The sequence below is a fragment of the Silene latifolia genome, chromosome 11, assembly GCF_048544455.1.
Source record: "Silene latifolia isolate original U9 population chromosome 11, ASM4854445v1, whole genome shotgun sequence".
In the NCBI taxonomy this organism is placed as follows: domain Eukaryota; kingdom Viridiplantae; phylum Streptophyta; class Magnoliopsida; order Caryophyllales; family Caryophyllaceae; genus Silene; species Silene latifolia.
Genome location: NC_133536.1, coordinates 58,221,040 through 58,239,736, shown reverse-complemented (window position 1 = coordinate 58,239,736; position 18,697 = coordinate 58,221,040). Strand labels below are relative to the sequence as shown.

The following is an 18,697-nucleotide window of genomic DNA, read 5'->3' as shown; positions in this document are numbered from 1 at the left end:
ATTTAACTTTAATTCCCGACCTAGTTGAGTGCACGCTTCTATGTCACCCATTAAATCTGGCTAAATTAATCCTGGATCGAAATATTGGACTAAATAGGCCTGCTATAAAATGATGAGACTGCCCTAATGAGGACGAAAGTTAAGTTAGTGGTATTTTAGGATAGGAAGTGGACCGAAAGGACCTTCTAACATCCGTCTCACATTAGTTCGTCTGAGTCATTCACTGCTGAGTTGTTAGGTTACCGTAGTGAACCGAATTCCCGACATGTCTCTCTCTTATTGATAGTTCTAAATTATTTTCCTGCTCTTACTGCTCTCTACTTTATTTCTCTTCCCCTTAATTCTCGTAGTTTAGAAACCAAAAATTCAATCAACACCAATTGTTACCATAGGATTAGAAATAGACAGTTATAATTACGTTACCTCCCTGTGGATTCGATACTCGACTGCCTCTACTACATTTTAGTTGGGACCGTTAGGTTTTATCTTTGATAGGGTTGCGATAGCCGTGTCAATGAGGCAATTGATAAGTTTAAGATCTTTAAAAATGAAGTGGAATTGCAACAATCGGTTTTGATCAAAAGGTTGCGTTCCGATAGAGGTGGTGAATATTATGAACCATTTATTTTGAGTCAAGTAGTATCATTCATGAAGTAACTCCTCCCTATACACCACAATTAAATGGTGTAGCGGAAAGGAAAAATAGAGTCCTAAAAGAAATGGTTAATTCCATGTTGTCTTACTCGGGTTTGAGTGACGGATTTTGGGGTGAAGCCATGTTGACGGCTTGCTATTTATTAAATAGGATTCCTAACAAAAGGAATAAAGACACTCCATATGAACTTTGGTACAAAAAGAAACCAAGCTTGAATTATCTTCGAGTTTGGGGTTGTCGGGCTGTTGTAAGACTACCCGATCCCAAGATTAAAACCTTGGGGGAAAGGGGCATCGATTGCACATACATTGGATATGCTGCGCATTCAAAGGCTTATAGGTTCTATGTAATTGAACCTAATGATTCTGTTTCGGTTCATACCGTAATTGAGTCAAGGGATGCGATATTTGATGAGAGTCGTTTATCATCAATGCCGAAGCCAAGGGATCTAGTACCTAGTTCTAGTGGAGCTATTGAGGGAAGTGACAATGTCACAACTCAAGAAGCAACACCTGAAATTCGTAGGAGTAAGAGAAAAAGGATTGCTAAATCCTTTGGTCTCGATTTTCATACCTATTTAGTTGAAGGTTCAAGGGATGGATGTGAAAACTATTATCCATATTGTTTTCACATTGATGAGGACCCTAGGACATTTGATGAGGCGATGAGGTCTCATGACTCTTCCTTTTGGAAAGAGGCGGTGAATGATGAGATGGATTCCATAATGGGCAATAACACTTGGGTGCTTGCGGATTTACCTCGTGGTTGTAAACCATTGGGTTGCAAGTGGATCTTCAAAAAGAAGATGAAAGTTGATGGTTTTATCGACAAGTTTAAAGCTAGATTGGTTATCCAAGGCTTTAGACAAAAGGAAGGGATTCTCTTTGACACAATCTCATTACATTGAGAAAGTGTTAAAAAGGTTTAATCATGGAAATTGTTCTCCGGTTAACACTCCAATGGATCCTAGTGTTAAGCTTATGCCTAATAAAGGTGAAGCTATTTCACAACTTGAGTACTCTCAAGTGATTGGGTGTTTGATGTATGCCATGACAAGCACTAGACCAGATATCGCCTTTGCCGTTGGCAAGTTGAGTAGATACACAAGTAATCCTAGCCTTGAGCATTGGGTTGCGGTAAAACGTGTATTGAGATATTTGAAGCAAACCATGGATTATGGTTTGAACTATGTCGGATTTCCTTCGGTTTTAGAAGGGTATTCCGATGCTAGTTGGATCACCAACATGGAGGATCATTCATCTACTAGTGGATGGGTCTTCTTGCTTGGTGGAGGAGCTATCTCATGGGCTTCTAAGAAGCAAAATTGTATAACAAGTTCGACTATGGAGTCGGAATTCATTGCTTTAGCTGCTGCCGGTAAAGAGGCGGAATGGTTAAGGAATTTGGTTTATGAAATTCCGGTTTGGTCAAGACCTATTCCTCCGATCTCTATCCATTGTGATAGTTCGGCGACTTTGGCTAAGGCCTATAGTGAAGTTTACAACGGAAAGTCTAGACACCTTGGTGTTAGACATAGCGCGGTTTGTGAGTTGATTACTCAAGGAGTTATTTCCGTTGATTTCGTGAGAACACATCATAATTTGGCTGATCACTTGACGAAGGGATTAGCTAAAGACTTGGTTATAAAGTCGGTAATTGGGATGGGTTTAAAGTCCATCTAGATCTTTATGATAAGATACCCAACTTCCCTCTAACAAAATTTAGAGGCTAAGTTCAATGTGGAAGGCTTATTATGGAAGATTGAGGCACATGTTATAATCCCGAAAGGTATGTGCATGACCTGCATGACAAGAGGTTGAAGTTTAATACTTCTTAATGAAATCTTTGACAAAGTGCATTTTGCAGGTGCACGATGAAAGATTCACCTATGTGAGTGTGAAGTGTAGCCGCTTCAAGAGGCTTGGACTTGGCTTCCTATACTCTCATGAAAGGATATGGACATAAGGCGGTCAATAGTGTCAAGTTTGTAACTTTAAGAGTTTATTGAGTCTATGTGTATGTTATCTTCATGTATTCAATATGAGTTGAAAGGTTCAATCCGTGGGACACCTTGATTCTCGAATATTTGGAATGTGTAATATACTAATGTGGAAGTTCAATCTTTGGGACACTTTCATTTATGCCTAGACTTGTTTGCTTTGTTATTTTATTTTGAAACAAGGGATACACTTAAATGGGGGAGGAATGTTGGTGATTTTGATCACAAGTACATTTAAGTGTATTCGGGTTTCTTATGTCAAATCGGTTTGAGCTCGTAATGGATATAATGTGAGTCGGGAATACGGAGTGTATGCTCATATAATCGTATATCGAGTTCATGTATATAATGGATAAGGGACACTATAAAAGTGTTGTCGTGGTATATTATGTCCCCTATCGGGGTTATATACTCGGGGTTAAAGTATTTCACATACTTAACGAAAATTGAGAAACACAAATTTGAAAATTATCAAATTTGGTACGTCCTCGATCGGGGTTACATATCCCCGACAGGGGTTGCTGCCTCTCTGCATTTTCACGTATGTGTGTATGTGTCTTTGGCAGTTATCATTCAGTTATCATTGCTAATGATTGGTTGGATTTCAACCAACATACTTATCCAGAATATGTGTATTTTATATACACATATATATAACGAAGTGTAAAAAGTTTTTCACAGAAGAATTGCATTTTTACGTTTGACATTAAACAAAGCAAATAAAAAAGACTCTCATTGTTAATTATTCTTTGTTCTTGCCTTAGACAAAGGAATCGTCTTATCCTACAGAGATTTCGTGTAACCCAAAGACTATAGGGTCGAAATACTCTAAGGAAAGTGTGTTCAACACGATTCGATTGGGTATAATAAACCGTCTTATATTGTTTTCATTTCTGTTTTAGTGCCTTTGTTTGTATAAGTTACTTGTTTGTAATCTTTGTAATACAAAAAATACAACAATGTAAACCCATGTCATCTCACAAAACAAAATCCAATTATATAGATAAAAACACATCTCCATGATACAATTCCATTTTACTTGCTAGACCAACCTAATTACTTTATATAGTAAACTGAGTAACAGCAGATATATAATTAAGTATTTAGATTGGTCTAACTAAGACAGTTTTACGCAAAACTTGTTTTCCCTCGCCATCAAAAACCAACCTCCGAAAATGTAAAGATCAACAGCTCAATCAAAAACGCATTAAAACTGAATTAAAAAAAATATATATATCAAATTAGTGGAAGCTCAAGTGAGCAGCAGACACCTTAAGAGCATGCTCCTGATGCACAGCTCATGATTAGGTGGAATAAGAGTAACCTTCATCAATTGGCTCGACTGGATAGGCATATGGTGAATACCAATCCGCATCAAAGATTTGTTGAAGTTGGGAAACAATGGAAGGGTTGTATGTCCCGAAACCGACACCTGCTGTGGTGTAAAAGTAGTCCCATACCAGATTGCTGGTTCCAATGTGAGCTCTTACATCACTCACTGCGTATTTCCCGTGGTTAACCCGTGTGTAACTCGGGTATAAGTTATCTGTTGAATTGCCGTCATTGGTTAGGGCTGGTCCGGTAGCATTATAGCCGGGCACCACATAATATTTAACCTCTACTTTGCCGGAGCATTTATTGTATATTGATGATTGGCACAAGACGTTTGTGTATAAAAGAGACTTCAAGTATGCATCAGTGCCATGGATGAAATGGGACCACCGTGCCACTAGGAGCTGGACTGTTGCTTGCTTTGAGAAGACGACCTGATCATCGAATTAGACATATGGAAGATTGGTAAGAAATAGAAATGAAACCAAATGAAGATGACTATCGTTGGGAATGATCAACATGAGGCAAACTAATGAAAAAAGAAAAAAAATTAGAGATTTGAAAAAGAAGTGTGCCAAGAATGAAAGAAATAGGAAACAAATTAAAAATGGGAAGAACTTTTTACAAGGAAGTTAAATAGAGATCAATATGAGAATTATAGTGTAAGAAAATCAAAGAAAAAGAAGTACTCCGGTACTACCCTGTCTCACTCATATGTTTACATTTGATAAAGATCCCTCCCACACAAAAAAAAAAAAAAAAAAAAAAAAAAAAAAGTAAAGCTAAACAAATAAACAATTGAGCGAGAGAAACGGAGTACAAAATAATAGGTTCATGGTATTAAAACAAGGCTGTGACCCTGAATCGTAACCATTTTTAACGGTTTTGAAGATCACCGCGAACGAATGTTAACCACATTTGACTAATTTGAGGCAATATTAGCCGCATCTAGCGAGATTATATTGCAACAATCACTATTGAGACCGTGGCTGAATCCGAGATCTAATAATGAATAGGGTAATGGAAGAAATGGTAAAGATGATATGAAAAGAAAATAAGTTTAAAAAACCAGAGGGATATTTGATAACTCTTTTCCTTTCCAAGAGAAATTTTACAACGTCTACCTTTTGTAATGTTTTTGAATCAAAATTCCTACTCATTTGTCATTTCGATAAAAAAAAACTTAAAATGATTGAATTGTCCTACATTTGAACTACCCCTTGAGAACAAATTAATGTCAACTGAGTAGGAATTTTAGGTCGGAAGTATTTCTAAAGACAAGTGTTTTTTTTCCAATTGCTTTTAAAAAGCAAAGTAAAAAGAAACAAATAATACGAAGACGAAAGCATAGATATAAGGAAGTACCTCAGAAATAGCAGATGAAAGAGCAGACCAGTAAACAGTTTGGTCAGTGAACTGAGACTGACCAAGCCAGTCCATGGTATTAATCCTGACAACACCTCCAATTCCTACAGATTTAATAGTATCCACCCATGCCTGTTCATCAGTCTGGAAATCGTCGAATGAGAGCTGCAACAAAGCACTATCTCAATAAGGCATCCATTTTCTATCGAAAATATATCTACTCCGTAATTGAGAGTGAAATAAAGGGCCACAAATGAAAAAAACAAAAATTGAGTAATTTTCCTTTAATTGGGGGAATAAGTAAACATCAGTAGATGAATCAGTAGAATGTTTCACCATCATTCTAGGTTTTTTTTTTTTTTTTTTTTCTATATGGATTCATCTTACACCCTCCTGACTCTTGATAGTTACAGAGGAAAAGATAACTACTTCAGTACTTCATGATTATTTTGGACATTTAGTAGAGAGGAAAAAACGATGCAACAGTTTAGTGCTTTTTACTTGAAGTTGTTGCCAAAACTTGTCAAGTTCTGTGAACAATTATGATACTAGCAATTGACATAGAATCCAAATAAATCCAATAAATCCACATCATCCTTTAGATTTGTAAGAATAAGGCATAGGTTCAAAAGTCAATATGAGTTGCATAGTTCAAAATCAATATGGTTGTGTACTATATTAGTCGGACACGTTCGTTGCGTGTCACATGGCGACAAAATATAACACTTCACTTCAGCCCAATTTTTGATTTTTCACTTAAAAGTCGTGTGTCACTCCAGCAAAAACTATGTCCGACTTTTAAAGCTGCATCTATGTAAAATAGGTAGTGCATATTCGACATTTGCGGAATAGTGGTTCATACAAGCCATATACCTCCAATAAGCATGTAACTATAAGTCTATAATAGCATTAGGGATGCTGCTTAGGATGTGGTGTGATGGGTTACTAGGGCCAGGTTATCAGTAGGAAAAGGGACATAATTCATACCAAATAAACGACAAACAAGGTAATACGGTGGAAGCCACGGAAGCTGATAGACGGTAAAATACTTGAACCTTACAAAATTACCTCAGGAGGAGCAAAGGACAGATAGCTCTTATAACGCTGCGTAGTTGAAGTAATTTCGCATCCAGGTGTTTGAAGAGGTTTTTTAAACATATCAGGATCGGATAGAGAAGGATATCCTATCACATGTTTAACTTTGACATAATCATCAGAAAGAGGTGAACTGCATCAACAATATATTTGACTGTTAGTAATAATTATCCATAAGGAAACATGACATAACATCAAATAATCACATGTTTAACTTTTGACTGTTAGTAACAAGATTGCATTAACTACAAAGCCTTATTCCCAAAATGATCGAAGGTCGGCAAACATGAAAAAAGATAGCATCGAAAGAAAATCTGTACAAAAACTAGCACACATGTTTAAGGTCATACTCGCATCTATCATCCTTAGGAACAAAATGTGACCAACATGGAACTGTTCTATTCAGCTGCGACTGTGAATCAAAAACTGTTGTAGTATATAGTGTTGCATTGAGTGAAGCAAGCGTCCACAAGTTGTTATAATACTTCTTGACCTTCTTGGCAATTTTATGACAATCAGCAAGATAGATCCCCGCTTCTTTAACCTAAGAAGGTTGCCAGGCAAATATAGTCAGAACATGGACTATGAGTTTACGACAAATCTAAAGAAAGAGACACACAACAACTATTGAAACAAGGTTCAAGATTAGAACCCTTCTGCTAGAACACAAATTCCCTTTTGAGACGGTCAAGGTTGATGTTCTTTTTTGTTGGTTAATATGAGACCATTTCACTAATAGAGTACCTGAGTGAGTGATTTCCAATCATTATTGGCTGATCCAATGTACACATGACGGTCATCTGAAATCCAAACTTTAGCGTGGATAATGCCAGATCCAAACCACTCGCTGAGTAATAATGTAACATTCGTAACATTAGGTCCTGCTGCTGCAATGTCAGACGGCTCCTTTGTATAATCTGGATATACACCAGAGTGCTGCAAAAGCCTATAAAAGAGTATTGCAAGGTTACCCCAGAAATGAATAGTTCAAATAACCAGGCATTATTTTAAATGCAAGAAAATAAATAAAAGAAACGTAGATATAGGAACGGAGATCAGCTTATTTTCTTTCAGGTTTGGTGGTCCAATTGGAGTGTTTTTTACTCAAGGGCCAAGTAAAACTCGCAATAAGTTTTAGTTCATCTAATACAAGAAGCGTTTGATCCAAATTTAACTTAAGTTGAGGTTTTTTTTTTTCAAGGAAAAGGGTCGGTATTTGATGGAGAAAACATATGCATCGACTATTTACTTTTTTATAGCTATATTTCTCAATTGTTAGCCAGATCAATTCATCTCAATTTGATTGTGAGCCATTTTCGGGTCTGGTAGCTTCAGCTAAAGTTTGGTTTCAGTTGAGTTGTTTCTGCCTTTCTGGGTATCCTATTATACATACATCTTTCTTGGGCCGTAGTCGGGTCCGTTTAATATTTCGGAAAGGTTTCAGGATAACTTAACTTTGGCTAGGTTTAACTAAACTAATGCATGCATACCTGACTACGACACTGCGATTGGCAGCATTTTCAACGGCTTTATAGACACTAAAACCTTCTTCGGCACCAAAACTAGTCATATTTTCTTCTGAGTACCCATAATCCCCGGACAAAGGATTATCAGGCCCAGCAACCAATTGCCAATATTGTGCCATGATGTCCAGCTTACTAGTTGCGTTCCCAGCTAACCACTTGAATACATCAGCTGAGACAATTCACATGATTAGCTTTAGAAGTTAGGGGATAAATAACTAAATCCAAACAATCCCAATATGAATGAGAAAATGGCAGGGTAGAAAAGGCGGTAAAGCATACAATCAGCAGCAACCTCAAAAATGACTAGTGTTTTCAGTATGTATGATGCCTCAACCCTTGGTTTGTTTCAAATGAAATTAACCTGCAAATGGTCTTAGAGTACTCCTAATCATCCCACCAAGCCAATTTTACAAAGTTACCCGAGTTTGTTTCATAGTGGTCGATAGTTGACTACTTCTTCCATTCCATTATGTCCATATTTGACTTTGATGATCAAATAACGTGGGGTGTGATCAACATTTCTCGCGATATTCTACAACTATGACTTTTTAAAATTGATAATTTGAAATAGTTGGTCGGATAAATCAAACCTGACAAATGTTTGTATTGTAACTCTAATTGTATCTAGAAAAAAGATCAAAACCAACATCAATTGACCAACAAAGTCAAAACGGACAATAAATTTGGAATGAAGGTAGTTTTTCAAACCAGACCCTTCATTCTAAATTTATCCCCCTCATTTCAATCCGACAAGAACGCTTATCTTTAATTTCCAAATATCATTATTAAAAGAAGAAGGAAAAAAAAAAAAAAAAAAAAAAGATTCAACATGACGACACTAATATCCTAATCCTGCCAAATCAAGGAATTTGTTATTCATGGGTTCCTAAATTGAAGATCATTATAGATAGTAGATACACTCCGAAAACTTGGATTATTTTGGCGGATCAATATTGTCTCCCTAATAAGTTAAACAATATGACTATCACAGGAATCCCCATTTATATTTTCATAAACTAATACCTTAATCACAACATATATTGAAAAAGAGAACAGACAGGGCATAGGGTATAAGGGTATCAACAGTACAAATTATTATATACTAAAACAGATTATAACGAAAGGTAATAACAATCAACCCAAGATGAAAATAGAAAAGAAGAATACCAGTATTAAGAACACCAGGAACAAGGGGAAGGTAAGGCATATCAGTAGGGATAGATTGAACCAACCATGCTTTGCATTCATTATCTGAGGATGATGAGTATGATGAGGATGTTGATAGAGTAATTAATGAAAAGAAGAACCACCCTGCTGACAATACTACTATAGACTTCATCTTCACGTTCAAATGTTGGCGATGTGAAATTAGTTTCTGGGTTTCAGTATTTAAGTAGTAGTAGTAATTCTAAAGTCAACTGTTTTGCTGAAAATGATTGATTAGTTGATAATGGAGATAGACGGCAGAGGGTGCTGCTGGCCTGCTACGTGGGTGGAATTCATCTTAATTTGAGTTTGAATTTGTCCATGGATACGGGAGACCTCGCTACCCTCCAAAATTAATCCGACACAAACGACCCGACTTGAATAGGTTGAGCAAGATTCCAAATTTTGAGTGGGATTAGTTCCCTAGATGGCAAAATAAGTGAAATAGACTTGAAATGCAAAAGTGATCCAACCCAATTCAAGTTGACCTGAGTATATGACACACTTCAAATGGCATGAACATCCTCTCCATTTCCTTTCTCTCCATTTCCTCTTTAAGATTCATATAATAATAGGTTTTATTCTACACCAATTTTCTCTTTACTTTCATGCATAAAATTGGAGCCTTTGGATGAAGCTAGAATACGATCCGATCCATTAAAAAGAAATGGACCATTTCTTTTAGGAAATGGAGAAAATCTTGGCTCCTTCAAATGCGGATGAGTTTAATCGAATTTGACGCGATTGATGGGATTAGTAGAGGGTATTCCCTAGCTGGAAAATGGAAAATGGAAAATGTTTTTATAAAAGTTTTAATGTTAACGGGATTTAAACTCAGGTTATTAGTAATCGCAAAAAAAAAATTATCAGACCTCATATAATACCTAAATGAATTGGTGGGTATCAATTTATTTGAATGAGTAAGACGGATTAGATTTGTCCCATATACGGAATACTACCTAATTGAATGGGTGCGTATCAAATTTAATTTTCTAAAAGTTAAAAAAGAGAAAAACAAAAAAAATAGAGGTTGATAAAGGGGAAAAAAAAAAAGAAATATGCATATGATGTATTATATCAGATTTAATACTATGTAACTGAGTTTGTGTGAATTTTTTCTAAGCTTTTTAAAATTTACAAGTTACATTTTAATTTTTTGACGTCAAAACTCAAATTTAACTGGGTTCATATGTAATGTTTTTAAGTTAGGTTGTAATTTTTTTTTTTAATGAACTCAAAAACTTTAAATAAAACTCGTAATTTTTAAAATAAGGCTAAAAAAACTTTCAACATAAAGCGCATAAACTACACCATATAATGTAGTACATTAAATGTATAATCTACTTACTCACCCTCAAATTTACTATGACACGTGTTTTTACACGTAAATATAATTATTAATTAATTATTGAGGCCCTTTCAAAACAAGTAATGTCGTATCTCAAAACAAGTAATGTATAATCTCAGAATCACTTTTAGAAAGTATCATATGAGTTGGTCACTCTAATAACATAGTGATCAAAGAACAAGAGTTAGCTTAAATGACAAGAGCTCTTGAAAGTTCGATATTTATCCGCGGCGTAGGTTCTGTTTGGCAAAACTACCTGAAAATGTAGCTGAAAACTGAAAAGCTAAATGAAACCTGAAAAGGTAACTGATAAGGTAGCTGAAAATTAGGAGTTGATAAGGTAACTGATTATATAAAAATGTGTTTGGCAAACTAACTAAAAAGGTAGCTGATTTTGGTCAAATGACGTAAAAGGATATGAAAATTATTTAATATTATAGAATAAAGGGGTACAAAATGGAAAATAAGTCATTTCAGGTACCTCATTTCTCAAATGCTACTTGAGGTAGCATTTCATTTCAGGTACCTTATTTGACCAAATAAGCTACTTGCCAAACACTTGCAAAAAAATCAGGTAGCTGAAATTTTGGTCAAATAAGCTACTTTGGTCAAATAAGTTACCTGAAGTGTCGTGTCAAACAGAGCCGTAGTTTGCTCATTTGAATAAAAAAAACGAAAAATTCACGTGGTACCCTCGAATTTTGCCATTTTACACGTGGTATCCAACTTTTTAACTTTGTGCACATGATATCTTTCAAATTTGATTTTCAAACACAACGTGCCATTTTTATCCTTTTTTTAAAAAAATCAATTAAGCATAAATTATAGATCAGAAATCGAAATTAACTAATTTTTTTTTTCAAATTGACTACTTCTTCGAGATCTATAAATTGATAAAACGAAAATGGCCATTCGGAAATTTAAGATCGAAGATATGGTTAATTTTAGATTTTCATTAAAAAAAACCTTATAAAATGTCAGTTGACAAAATATTTTTTTCCTCAAACCATAGATTATGACGGGATAATCATTTTAGGAAAAAAAAATTGCGAATCCTGAATTCCGGTCTAGGAGTTATGCGCAATTGAGTTTTTTATAGCGACAAAATGGGCATGTTGTGAATGAAAATTAAACATGGAGGGTGTCATGTACACAAACTTAAAAAGTTGGGTACCACGTGCAAAATGGCAAAATTCGAGAATACCACGTGAATTTTCCGTAAAAAAAATAGCATAGTGATCAATAAAGAGTAGCGTATCAATAGTAAGTATTGTAATTTATATATAAACCCAACCAAATACTCCATACCCTATCCATTCTTATTTCTTACTAGAAACCTAATACATGTCACAACTCACAACCTAAATAATACAACCCGGCCTGGCTTAATTCGAACATTCCTAACATCCAAACCAAACTGATCTAAAATGACCCAAACTCAAAACAAGCCAACTTGGCCCGCCCATTGTCACCTCTTCCCTGATGTTTCCGGTTCAGTCCATTCCGCCATTAGACCAAAATGGAGTGTACAAATATTAATACAATTAAATCAGATAAATTAGTTGTTTAAACTAGCTCAATTAGGCCCTGTTCTTTCTGGCTTATTTTCAGCTCACTTCAGTTTAGCTCAACTCTATTCAGTTCAGTTTAGCTCAGTTCAGTTCAGCTCAGCTCTATTCAGTTCAGTTCAGTTCAGCTCAGCTCACTTCAGTTCAGCTCTACTTGTTGGAGCTTGTGTCCTCCACAAATTAGTGTGATAACATTTGTAAATCTCTTACAGGTTCACAAGGGTATACTTCGTATATTTAATCAGTTGATTAACGTTTACCTAATAACGGTTGGCTTGCTAGAAAGTTTGACGTTATTATCATACAGATGGCGGTGATCAACTGTTCCCTAAAGGTCACACCTATAGGACGTGTTTGAGAAATGTGGTTATAGAAATATAATTACATTGATGCCCAAAATGACTAAAAAGTTAGTCAATGTGTTGATGAGATAATTATTTAATAAAATTAAATAATATTAAGTTGAGACGAATTAACTGTCAATTCGTAAATTAAATATAATAAGTTATATTTAAATTAAATATATATATAAGGTTAGTTTGGACGAATTAATCTGTTAATTCGTAGTTAAATATAATCAGTTGTGTTTAATATCAACAAGTTGAATGTGTCATAGTGGTAATAGTGAGGGTACACAAGCCATGAGGTCATGGGTTCTTCAAGTTTCGGTCTGTATAAAAAGAAAGGTAGAGAATTATTTCTACCCTAATGCTTTTTCTTGACCTAGCCTCCTCTTTCTCATCACAACAACACAAAGACAATTAAATTTTACAGAAAATTTTAGATTGATTTCTAGCATAATCAAAGGGCATATCTCAGATCGTCTTGGGTGCAACTAATAGGCGAATATCAATTTTGATATTGTTCTTAGGCCATATTTGCTAGGACCGAAGGTTAATTCTAAATCTTTTTACTTATGTTTATGTATTTTATTTTATGACCTTAGATCATCTTTATTAAATCGTTATAATCCTTCTAGTTTAAGGGAAGTATACAAATTTATTTCCCACAAGTGGTATCAGAGCACTAGGCCACGATTTTAATTTTGATGATTTTCATAAAATTTGTATGTAAACTATAACCTAATTTTCGAGATAATAAATTAGGGTTTCGTTTTTTTTTCCGGTTGAAAATTTTTTTTAGCCGAGACTTTTTTCTTTTCGGCCTGTTTTTTTTTATTTCGTTTTCCTTTTGTTTGATGATTTATATTCAATTTCTTTTGATCATATTATTGTTTTAATCGGTTAAAATTATCATATGAAGTATTGGGAAATTTTGATTTAATGCAGATTAAGTTAGAATAGATATAGTATCATCATGTCATTGATACAAGAACTTGTTTTTGCTATATAGTTTTAGCATATAAGATTAATCATGATTGTTAATTCATTTGCTAAACCATGTTCTATTAGCAACTATAAACTTTGTTCTTTATCAATTTTTGTATTAGGGCTTTTTGCCGCAAAAGGAAAATAATTTTGACGGCTAAATTTGTTTTTAGGTATGCCGTGAAAAAAAAAACGTTTTTAGGTTATTTTTTTTTCCCTTTACCGAATCAGAAAAAAAAAGGAAAGGAAGGAAAGTTTTTTTTTCGAAAAAAAATTATGGAAAGTTTTTTTCTTTTCTTAATTGCCGAATAAAAAAAAAGGAAGGAAGGGGCTGTTTTTTTTTATGATCAGCCGTGTAGTAGCTAAAAATTAAAAAAAAAAAATTTGTTTATTTTTCCAGCCGAACCAATTTTAATTGGTTTTTATTTTTTTTTATTTTTGGCCAATTAGTTATTGTGAATCGGTTCACAAATTAAAGATACCGAGTTATTTTAAAGTGGTTTAAAATTTTGACGGATATAATTCATATTACAAGTTTAATATGGATTGAAATGAAATTAATGTGATTAAATTGCGGAATTGTCACTTAATTTAATTTAAATAGGTGGTTTGGATAAATTAATCAACATAATTAATGTATTGAATTATGTATGTTTAATTTATTTTAGTTGATGCTTTTATTTTTGTTGAATGAATCGAATGAATGAATTTTATTTACGTATTTAATTTTTGCAATCGGTTGTATTATGTAATACTTAGTGTGGCCTTAGTCAAATTATGTTTTCGTAATGAAGGAAACATGATTTTTATGTAATTATGAGATCTCGAATCTCCTTTATTTTAGTTTTGGGTTTTGAAATTAGAATGTAATTAATAGGTCAATTATGTAATTTTATTTATTGTAATTTCAAAGAAGACTAAAGATGAAGATTCAAGCTCACTCCCGCTACATGGATCAAGATGGAACATCAAGACAAGCTTCTCGGGTCCAAGGATGGATTCCAAACTTGTATTTATTGTTCATTTTGATAGGATAGGCCACACTAGGACTTTTACTGTTTTCTTTACGTTTTTCATTTTATTGCTTTTCATTCACATGCTAGTAATTGCATCATATTCCGCCTAAAACCAAACCACCTACTACTAAAATGCATGAAAATTGACTCATATAGGTTGTATGTTAGTTTTCATGGACATGCAGATGTCACAGTCTTTAAGCCATCACCTTAGTTTAATCATTATCGCATGCTAGATTATTAGTTCACTTAAAATGAATTAAAATAAAGTTGATGGGATCTTCCTCTAAAACGGAAATTGAGATTAGTCTTTATAAGGGCAAACATCTATGAATCCCTTCTTCGTCGGTAGGCCTAATATGACCCCTTCTACGTTGGCTAAGTAGTTGTGTTGACTTAGTTTACCTCAACATCATAGTCCGAAGAGTTTCTCGTGATTATGATGGACTATAGATAGAATTTACAGAAATTTATCGACCAAGAATTCTAACGGTAGAATTAGCTAAAAGGTTAGCTTATCAATTTACAGAGAATTGAGTCTTGGGGTCATTTATATAATTCTTGAGGTAGGTCAATTGTATAAATGTTTTTGAGTCTTCGCGTTATGACATTAGTTCATTAGACTTAAAAAAAAAACGATGCACATGCTTATTATTTTATTCTTCTTTCGCAGTGTAGAACACGTTTATTATCGATAATACTGTTACAACGAATGGCTGGAAATAACGCAATCCCAATGCCTAGTGCCACACTAGATCGTTCGTCCTGGCTAAAAATGTTCATGGACCAAATGAATCAGTCCACTCGACTGAAGAATGATGGGTCCAATTTTGCGGACTGGGAGGCGACACTACGGAATGCTGCCACTGCTGACGGTAAGCTCAGGTATTTAACTGAGCCAATACGGTCAACCCAGGCCCAAATGCAGGAGCCGACGAGTCATTCGCTTATAGTGACTTTGTTATGGAAGCGGGTGCGATAAAGAACGTACTCATCTTTGCAATGGAAACCAATTTGCAGAGACGCTTCATTGCCCAAGGTGCAAACAAGATTTTCACCACGCTCACTAACGAGTTCTCAAAGGCACCGAGAATCGTTACATATGAGCATACCTGTCGCTTCTTTGATGCGAAACTCCAGATGGGCCAACCGGTTAGCCCACACATTCTTCACATGATTGAGAATGTCGAGAAACTGGAGTCACTGAATTGTAGAATCAGTGAGAGCATTGTCATTGACCGAATGCTTCATTCTCTTCACGATGGTTTTGCCCTTTTCAGGGCGAACTACTACATGAATGACTTGAAAAAGAGTCCTCATGAGCTACACTCCCTTCTCGTACAGACCGAGAAGGATATGAAATTGAGTGGGAGCATGAAGCAGGATGTTCTCACGATTCACAACAAGAGTAAAGGTAAGGGCAAGGCTCATGGCGACCTAGCTGTAGGTAAGCCAAAGTTTAAGAAGCCAGGAAACGGTAAGAGTGCGCCTGGTGAGACTAGTGGCTCACAGGGCAAGACAAAGAGCAAGGGCGGTGACATAGAGTGCCACCATTGTCACAAGACTGGACATTGGAGGAGGAACTGTCCCGTCTACCGTGAGGACATTAAGGCAGGCCGCGTCGTTCCTGTTGGTATGTCATCTTATATTCATATGATTGAGATTAACCATGCAAGTTTCGGAACTTGGGTACTAGATACTGGTTGTGGTTCTCATCTGTGTAATCATTTGCAGGACCTATAGAACATCATACCTCTCGAAAAAGGTGATGTGGACCTGCGAGTCGGGAATGGAGCACGAGTAGCTGCTGCCTCGAAGGGAACATATGTAATCCAACTCCCTAGTGGTTTTGAGTTATCTTTAAATAACTGTTACTATGTACCCAGTTTATCTAAGAACATTATTTCTGTTTCGGTACTTGCCAAAGACGGTTTTACATTTTCAATAAAGGATAATAGTTGTATTTTCTCTTTTAATGAAATGATTTATGGCAAAGCAGTTTCCATGAATGGAATTTATATCTTAGATCAAACCACGGAAGTATTACACATGAATAATAAGAAATTAAAGGTTGATGACAAAGATCAAACCTATCTATGGCATTGTCGAATGGGACACATAAATAAGAAACGCGTAAAGAAACTCGTCGATAATGGGACTATTCCCTCATTCGGATTTTCTGCATATGGCACGTGTAAATCATGTCTTATTGGCAAGATGACTCGAATTTCCTTCAAAGGTGTTGGAATGTGCGCTAGTGACCTATTAGGACTCATACATACGGACGTATGTGGACCTATGTCAATTACCGCTAGAGATGGCTATAGATATTTTATCACTTTCACGGACGATTTGAGTAGATACGGATACGTCTACTTAATGAAGCATAAAAGTGAGTCCTTTGAGAAATTCAAGGAATACCAGAATAGGGTACAGAACCAACTGGGTAGAAAGATTAAAGCACTTCGTTCAGATCGGGGTGGCGAATATCTTTCAAATGAGTTTGATCAACACCGAAAGATCGTGGAATCGCTCTACAATTAACTCCACCTGGAACACCTCAATTAAATGGTGTGTCCGAACGGAGAAATCGAACCTTACTTGATATGGTTTGATCCATGATGAGTCACACAAGAGTGCCGAATCATTATGGGGTTATGCTCTTTGTCGGCCGCTCTTATACTTAACCGAAGTCCGTCTAAAGTCAAGCGACAAGACTCCATATGAAATATGGAAGGGAACAGTACCTAACTTGTCCTTTATTCGGGTTTGGGGCTGCGAGGCTTATGTCAAGTGGAGACACGAGGATAAGCTCGGCCCGCGATCGGTCAAGACATACTTTATAAGTTATCCAAAAGGAACATTTGGTCATTACTTCTATTCGCCTACCGAACATCGAGTTTTTGTTGCAGCTAGTGCGACGTTCTTAGAGAAAGAATTTCTCGAGAACAAGACGAGTAATAGAACCTTCGAGCTGTCGGAGATTCCAGAACCAACGACCGAGGAACAGATGGAGGAAGCTGTACCTCCAACTGATGATACGGTTAATATTCCTGAGGAACCTAGGAGGTCGGGTAGAGTCTCTCATCCTCCGGACAGATACATTGGTATGGTCGAGGAGAATGACGTTTTACTTCTAGAAATTAATGAACCCGCAACCTATAAAGGTGTTGATGCGTGTCTTTTATATGATGTTTTACATCCCATTTTACACGCATTTCAGAGCTCATTCTTGTAGTTTATGCTACATTTCTCCCTATTTCCGTCTACTTCCGTATTTTGTACATTATTGCAGAAATGTGAAGAATTCAACGGGAAATCAAGCCAAATCCGTCCCCGAGTAATCTGCATTGCAAATGACGTAAAAGAATCACTTAAGGAACGAGCTTGGTGCGCAATTCAAGGCCCAAAAGACGAATCCACGAGAATAAAGAAGTCAAGTAGCAGCTCATCCGGTCGATCGACCGCATTTTTTTCACCGATCGACCAATGCTCGGGTTCCGAAGCTCTTTTGTTTCTTTGAGGAGCGATCGATCGACCAAGATTATCGATCGATCGACCAGATTTCTATTCCAGACGTGAATTGAAAGACCGTGAATCTTGAAGCCCGTGAAGTTTAGGTTTAGGAAATAAGATGTTGCGTTGATTGCTATATAACGTAACATAAAACCATCGATTTAGATATCAAGTTTTTATCCAAGTTCTTATCACAATACAAAGTGCTTTCAGTTTTAGTTTATTTCGAGTAACTAGGGTTTGGGATATCGATCTTTAGCATTGGATTTCTGCCTTTGCTCTTAATCTTTCCTCTTAAATCTCGGTATTCATTCTGCCCTAATTTCAATTTATTGTTTTACTTTCATTATTAGTATAGAATTGATAGCTAGTGTCCCGAAAGCCAATTATCGTATTATCATCGTTGTTATTTACTTTAAGTATGAATTCAGTAATTGTTATTAGTTTTATTGTTGTTATTACTTGCATCATGAGTAGCTAATTCTTAAGTGCTAGGATGTAGGCGATTTATGGCATAGGCGGCTTTAGATTAGGGAGGACTGTCTCGCGTGTTGGTCGATCGACCGACCTTTTCAGTCGATCGACTGACCTCGTAGGGTTCATATTCGTTTTAATTGAATTTAATCTCGTTTTAACAAATCGAATGCATGCGACCGATTAGATACCCATTTCGTGGATGACCCATTAGATCGAAAGATAGGGAAAGTTATTTGACCATCAATTAAATCGACTAAACTGTGCTG

The 18,697-nt window shown here is 35.8% G+C and overlaps 2 protein-coding genes across 2 annotated transcripts; one reads left to right on the top strand and one right to left on the bottom strand.

The window, feature by feature from the left end:
- Window positions 1–1,614: 1,614 nt before the first annotated feature.
- On the top strand, window positions 1,615–2,337 carry LOC141613466 (secreted RxLR effector protein 161-like). The gene has a single exon (XM_074432202.1). It carries the CDS (start codon window positions 1,615–1,617, stop codon window positions 2,335–2,337), a length of 723 nt encoding a protein of 240 aa, XP_074288303.1.
- Window positions 2,338–3,629: 1,292 nt separating this feature from the next.
- LOC141611668 (uncharacterized) lies at window positions 3,630–9,708 on the bottom strand. The gene is made up of 7 exons (XM_074430253.1): window positions 9,140–9,708; window positions 7,937–8,141; window positions 7,191–7,392; window positions 6,797–6,990; window positions 6,420–6,579; window positions 5,352–5,516; window positions 3,630–4,420 (listed from the first exon to the last, which is right to left on the bottom strand). Exons 1-7 carry the CDS (start codon window positions 9,309–9,311, stop codon window positions 3,959–3,961), a joined length of 1,560 nt encoding a protein of 519 aa, XP_074286354.1. The 5' UTR covers window positions 9,312–9,708; the 3' UTR covers window positions 3,630–3,958.
- Between the last annotated feature and the right edge of the window lie 8,989 nt (window positions 9,709–18,697).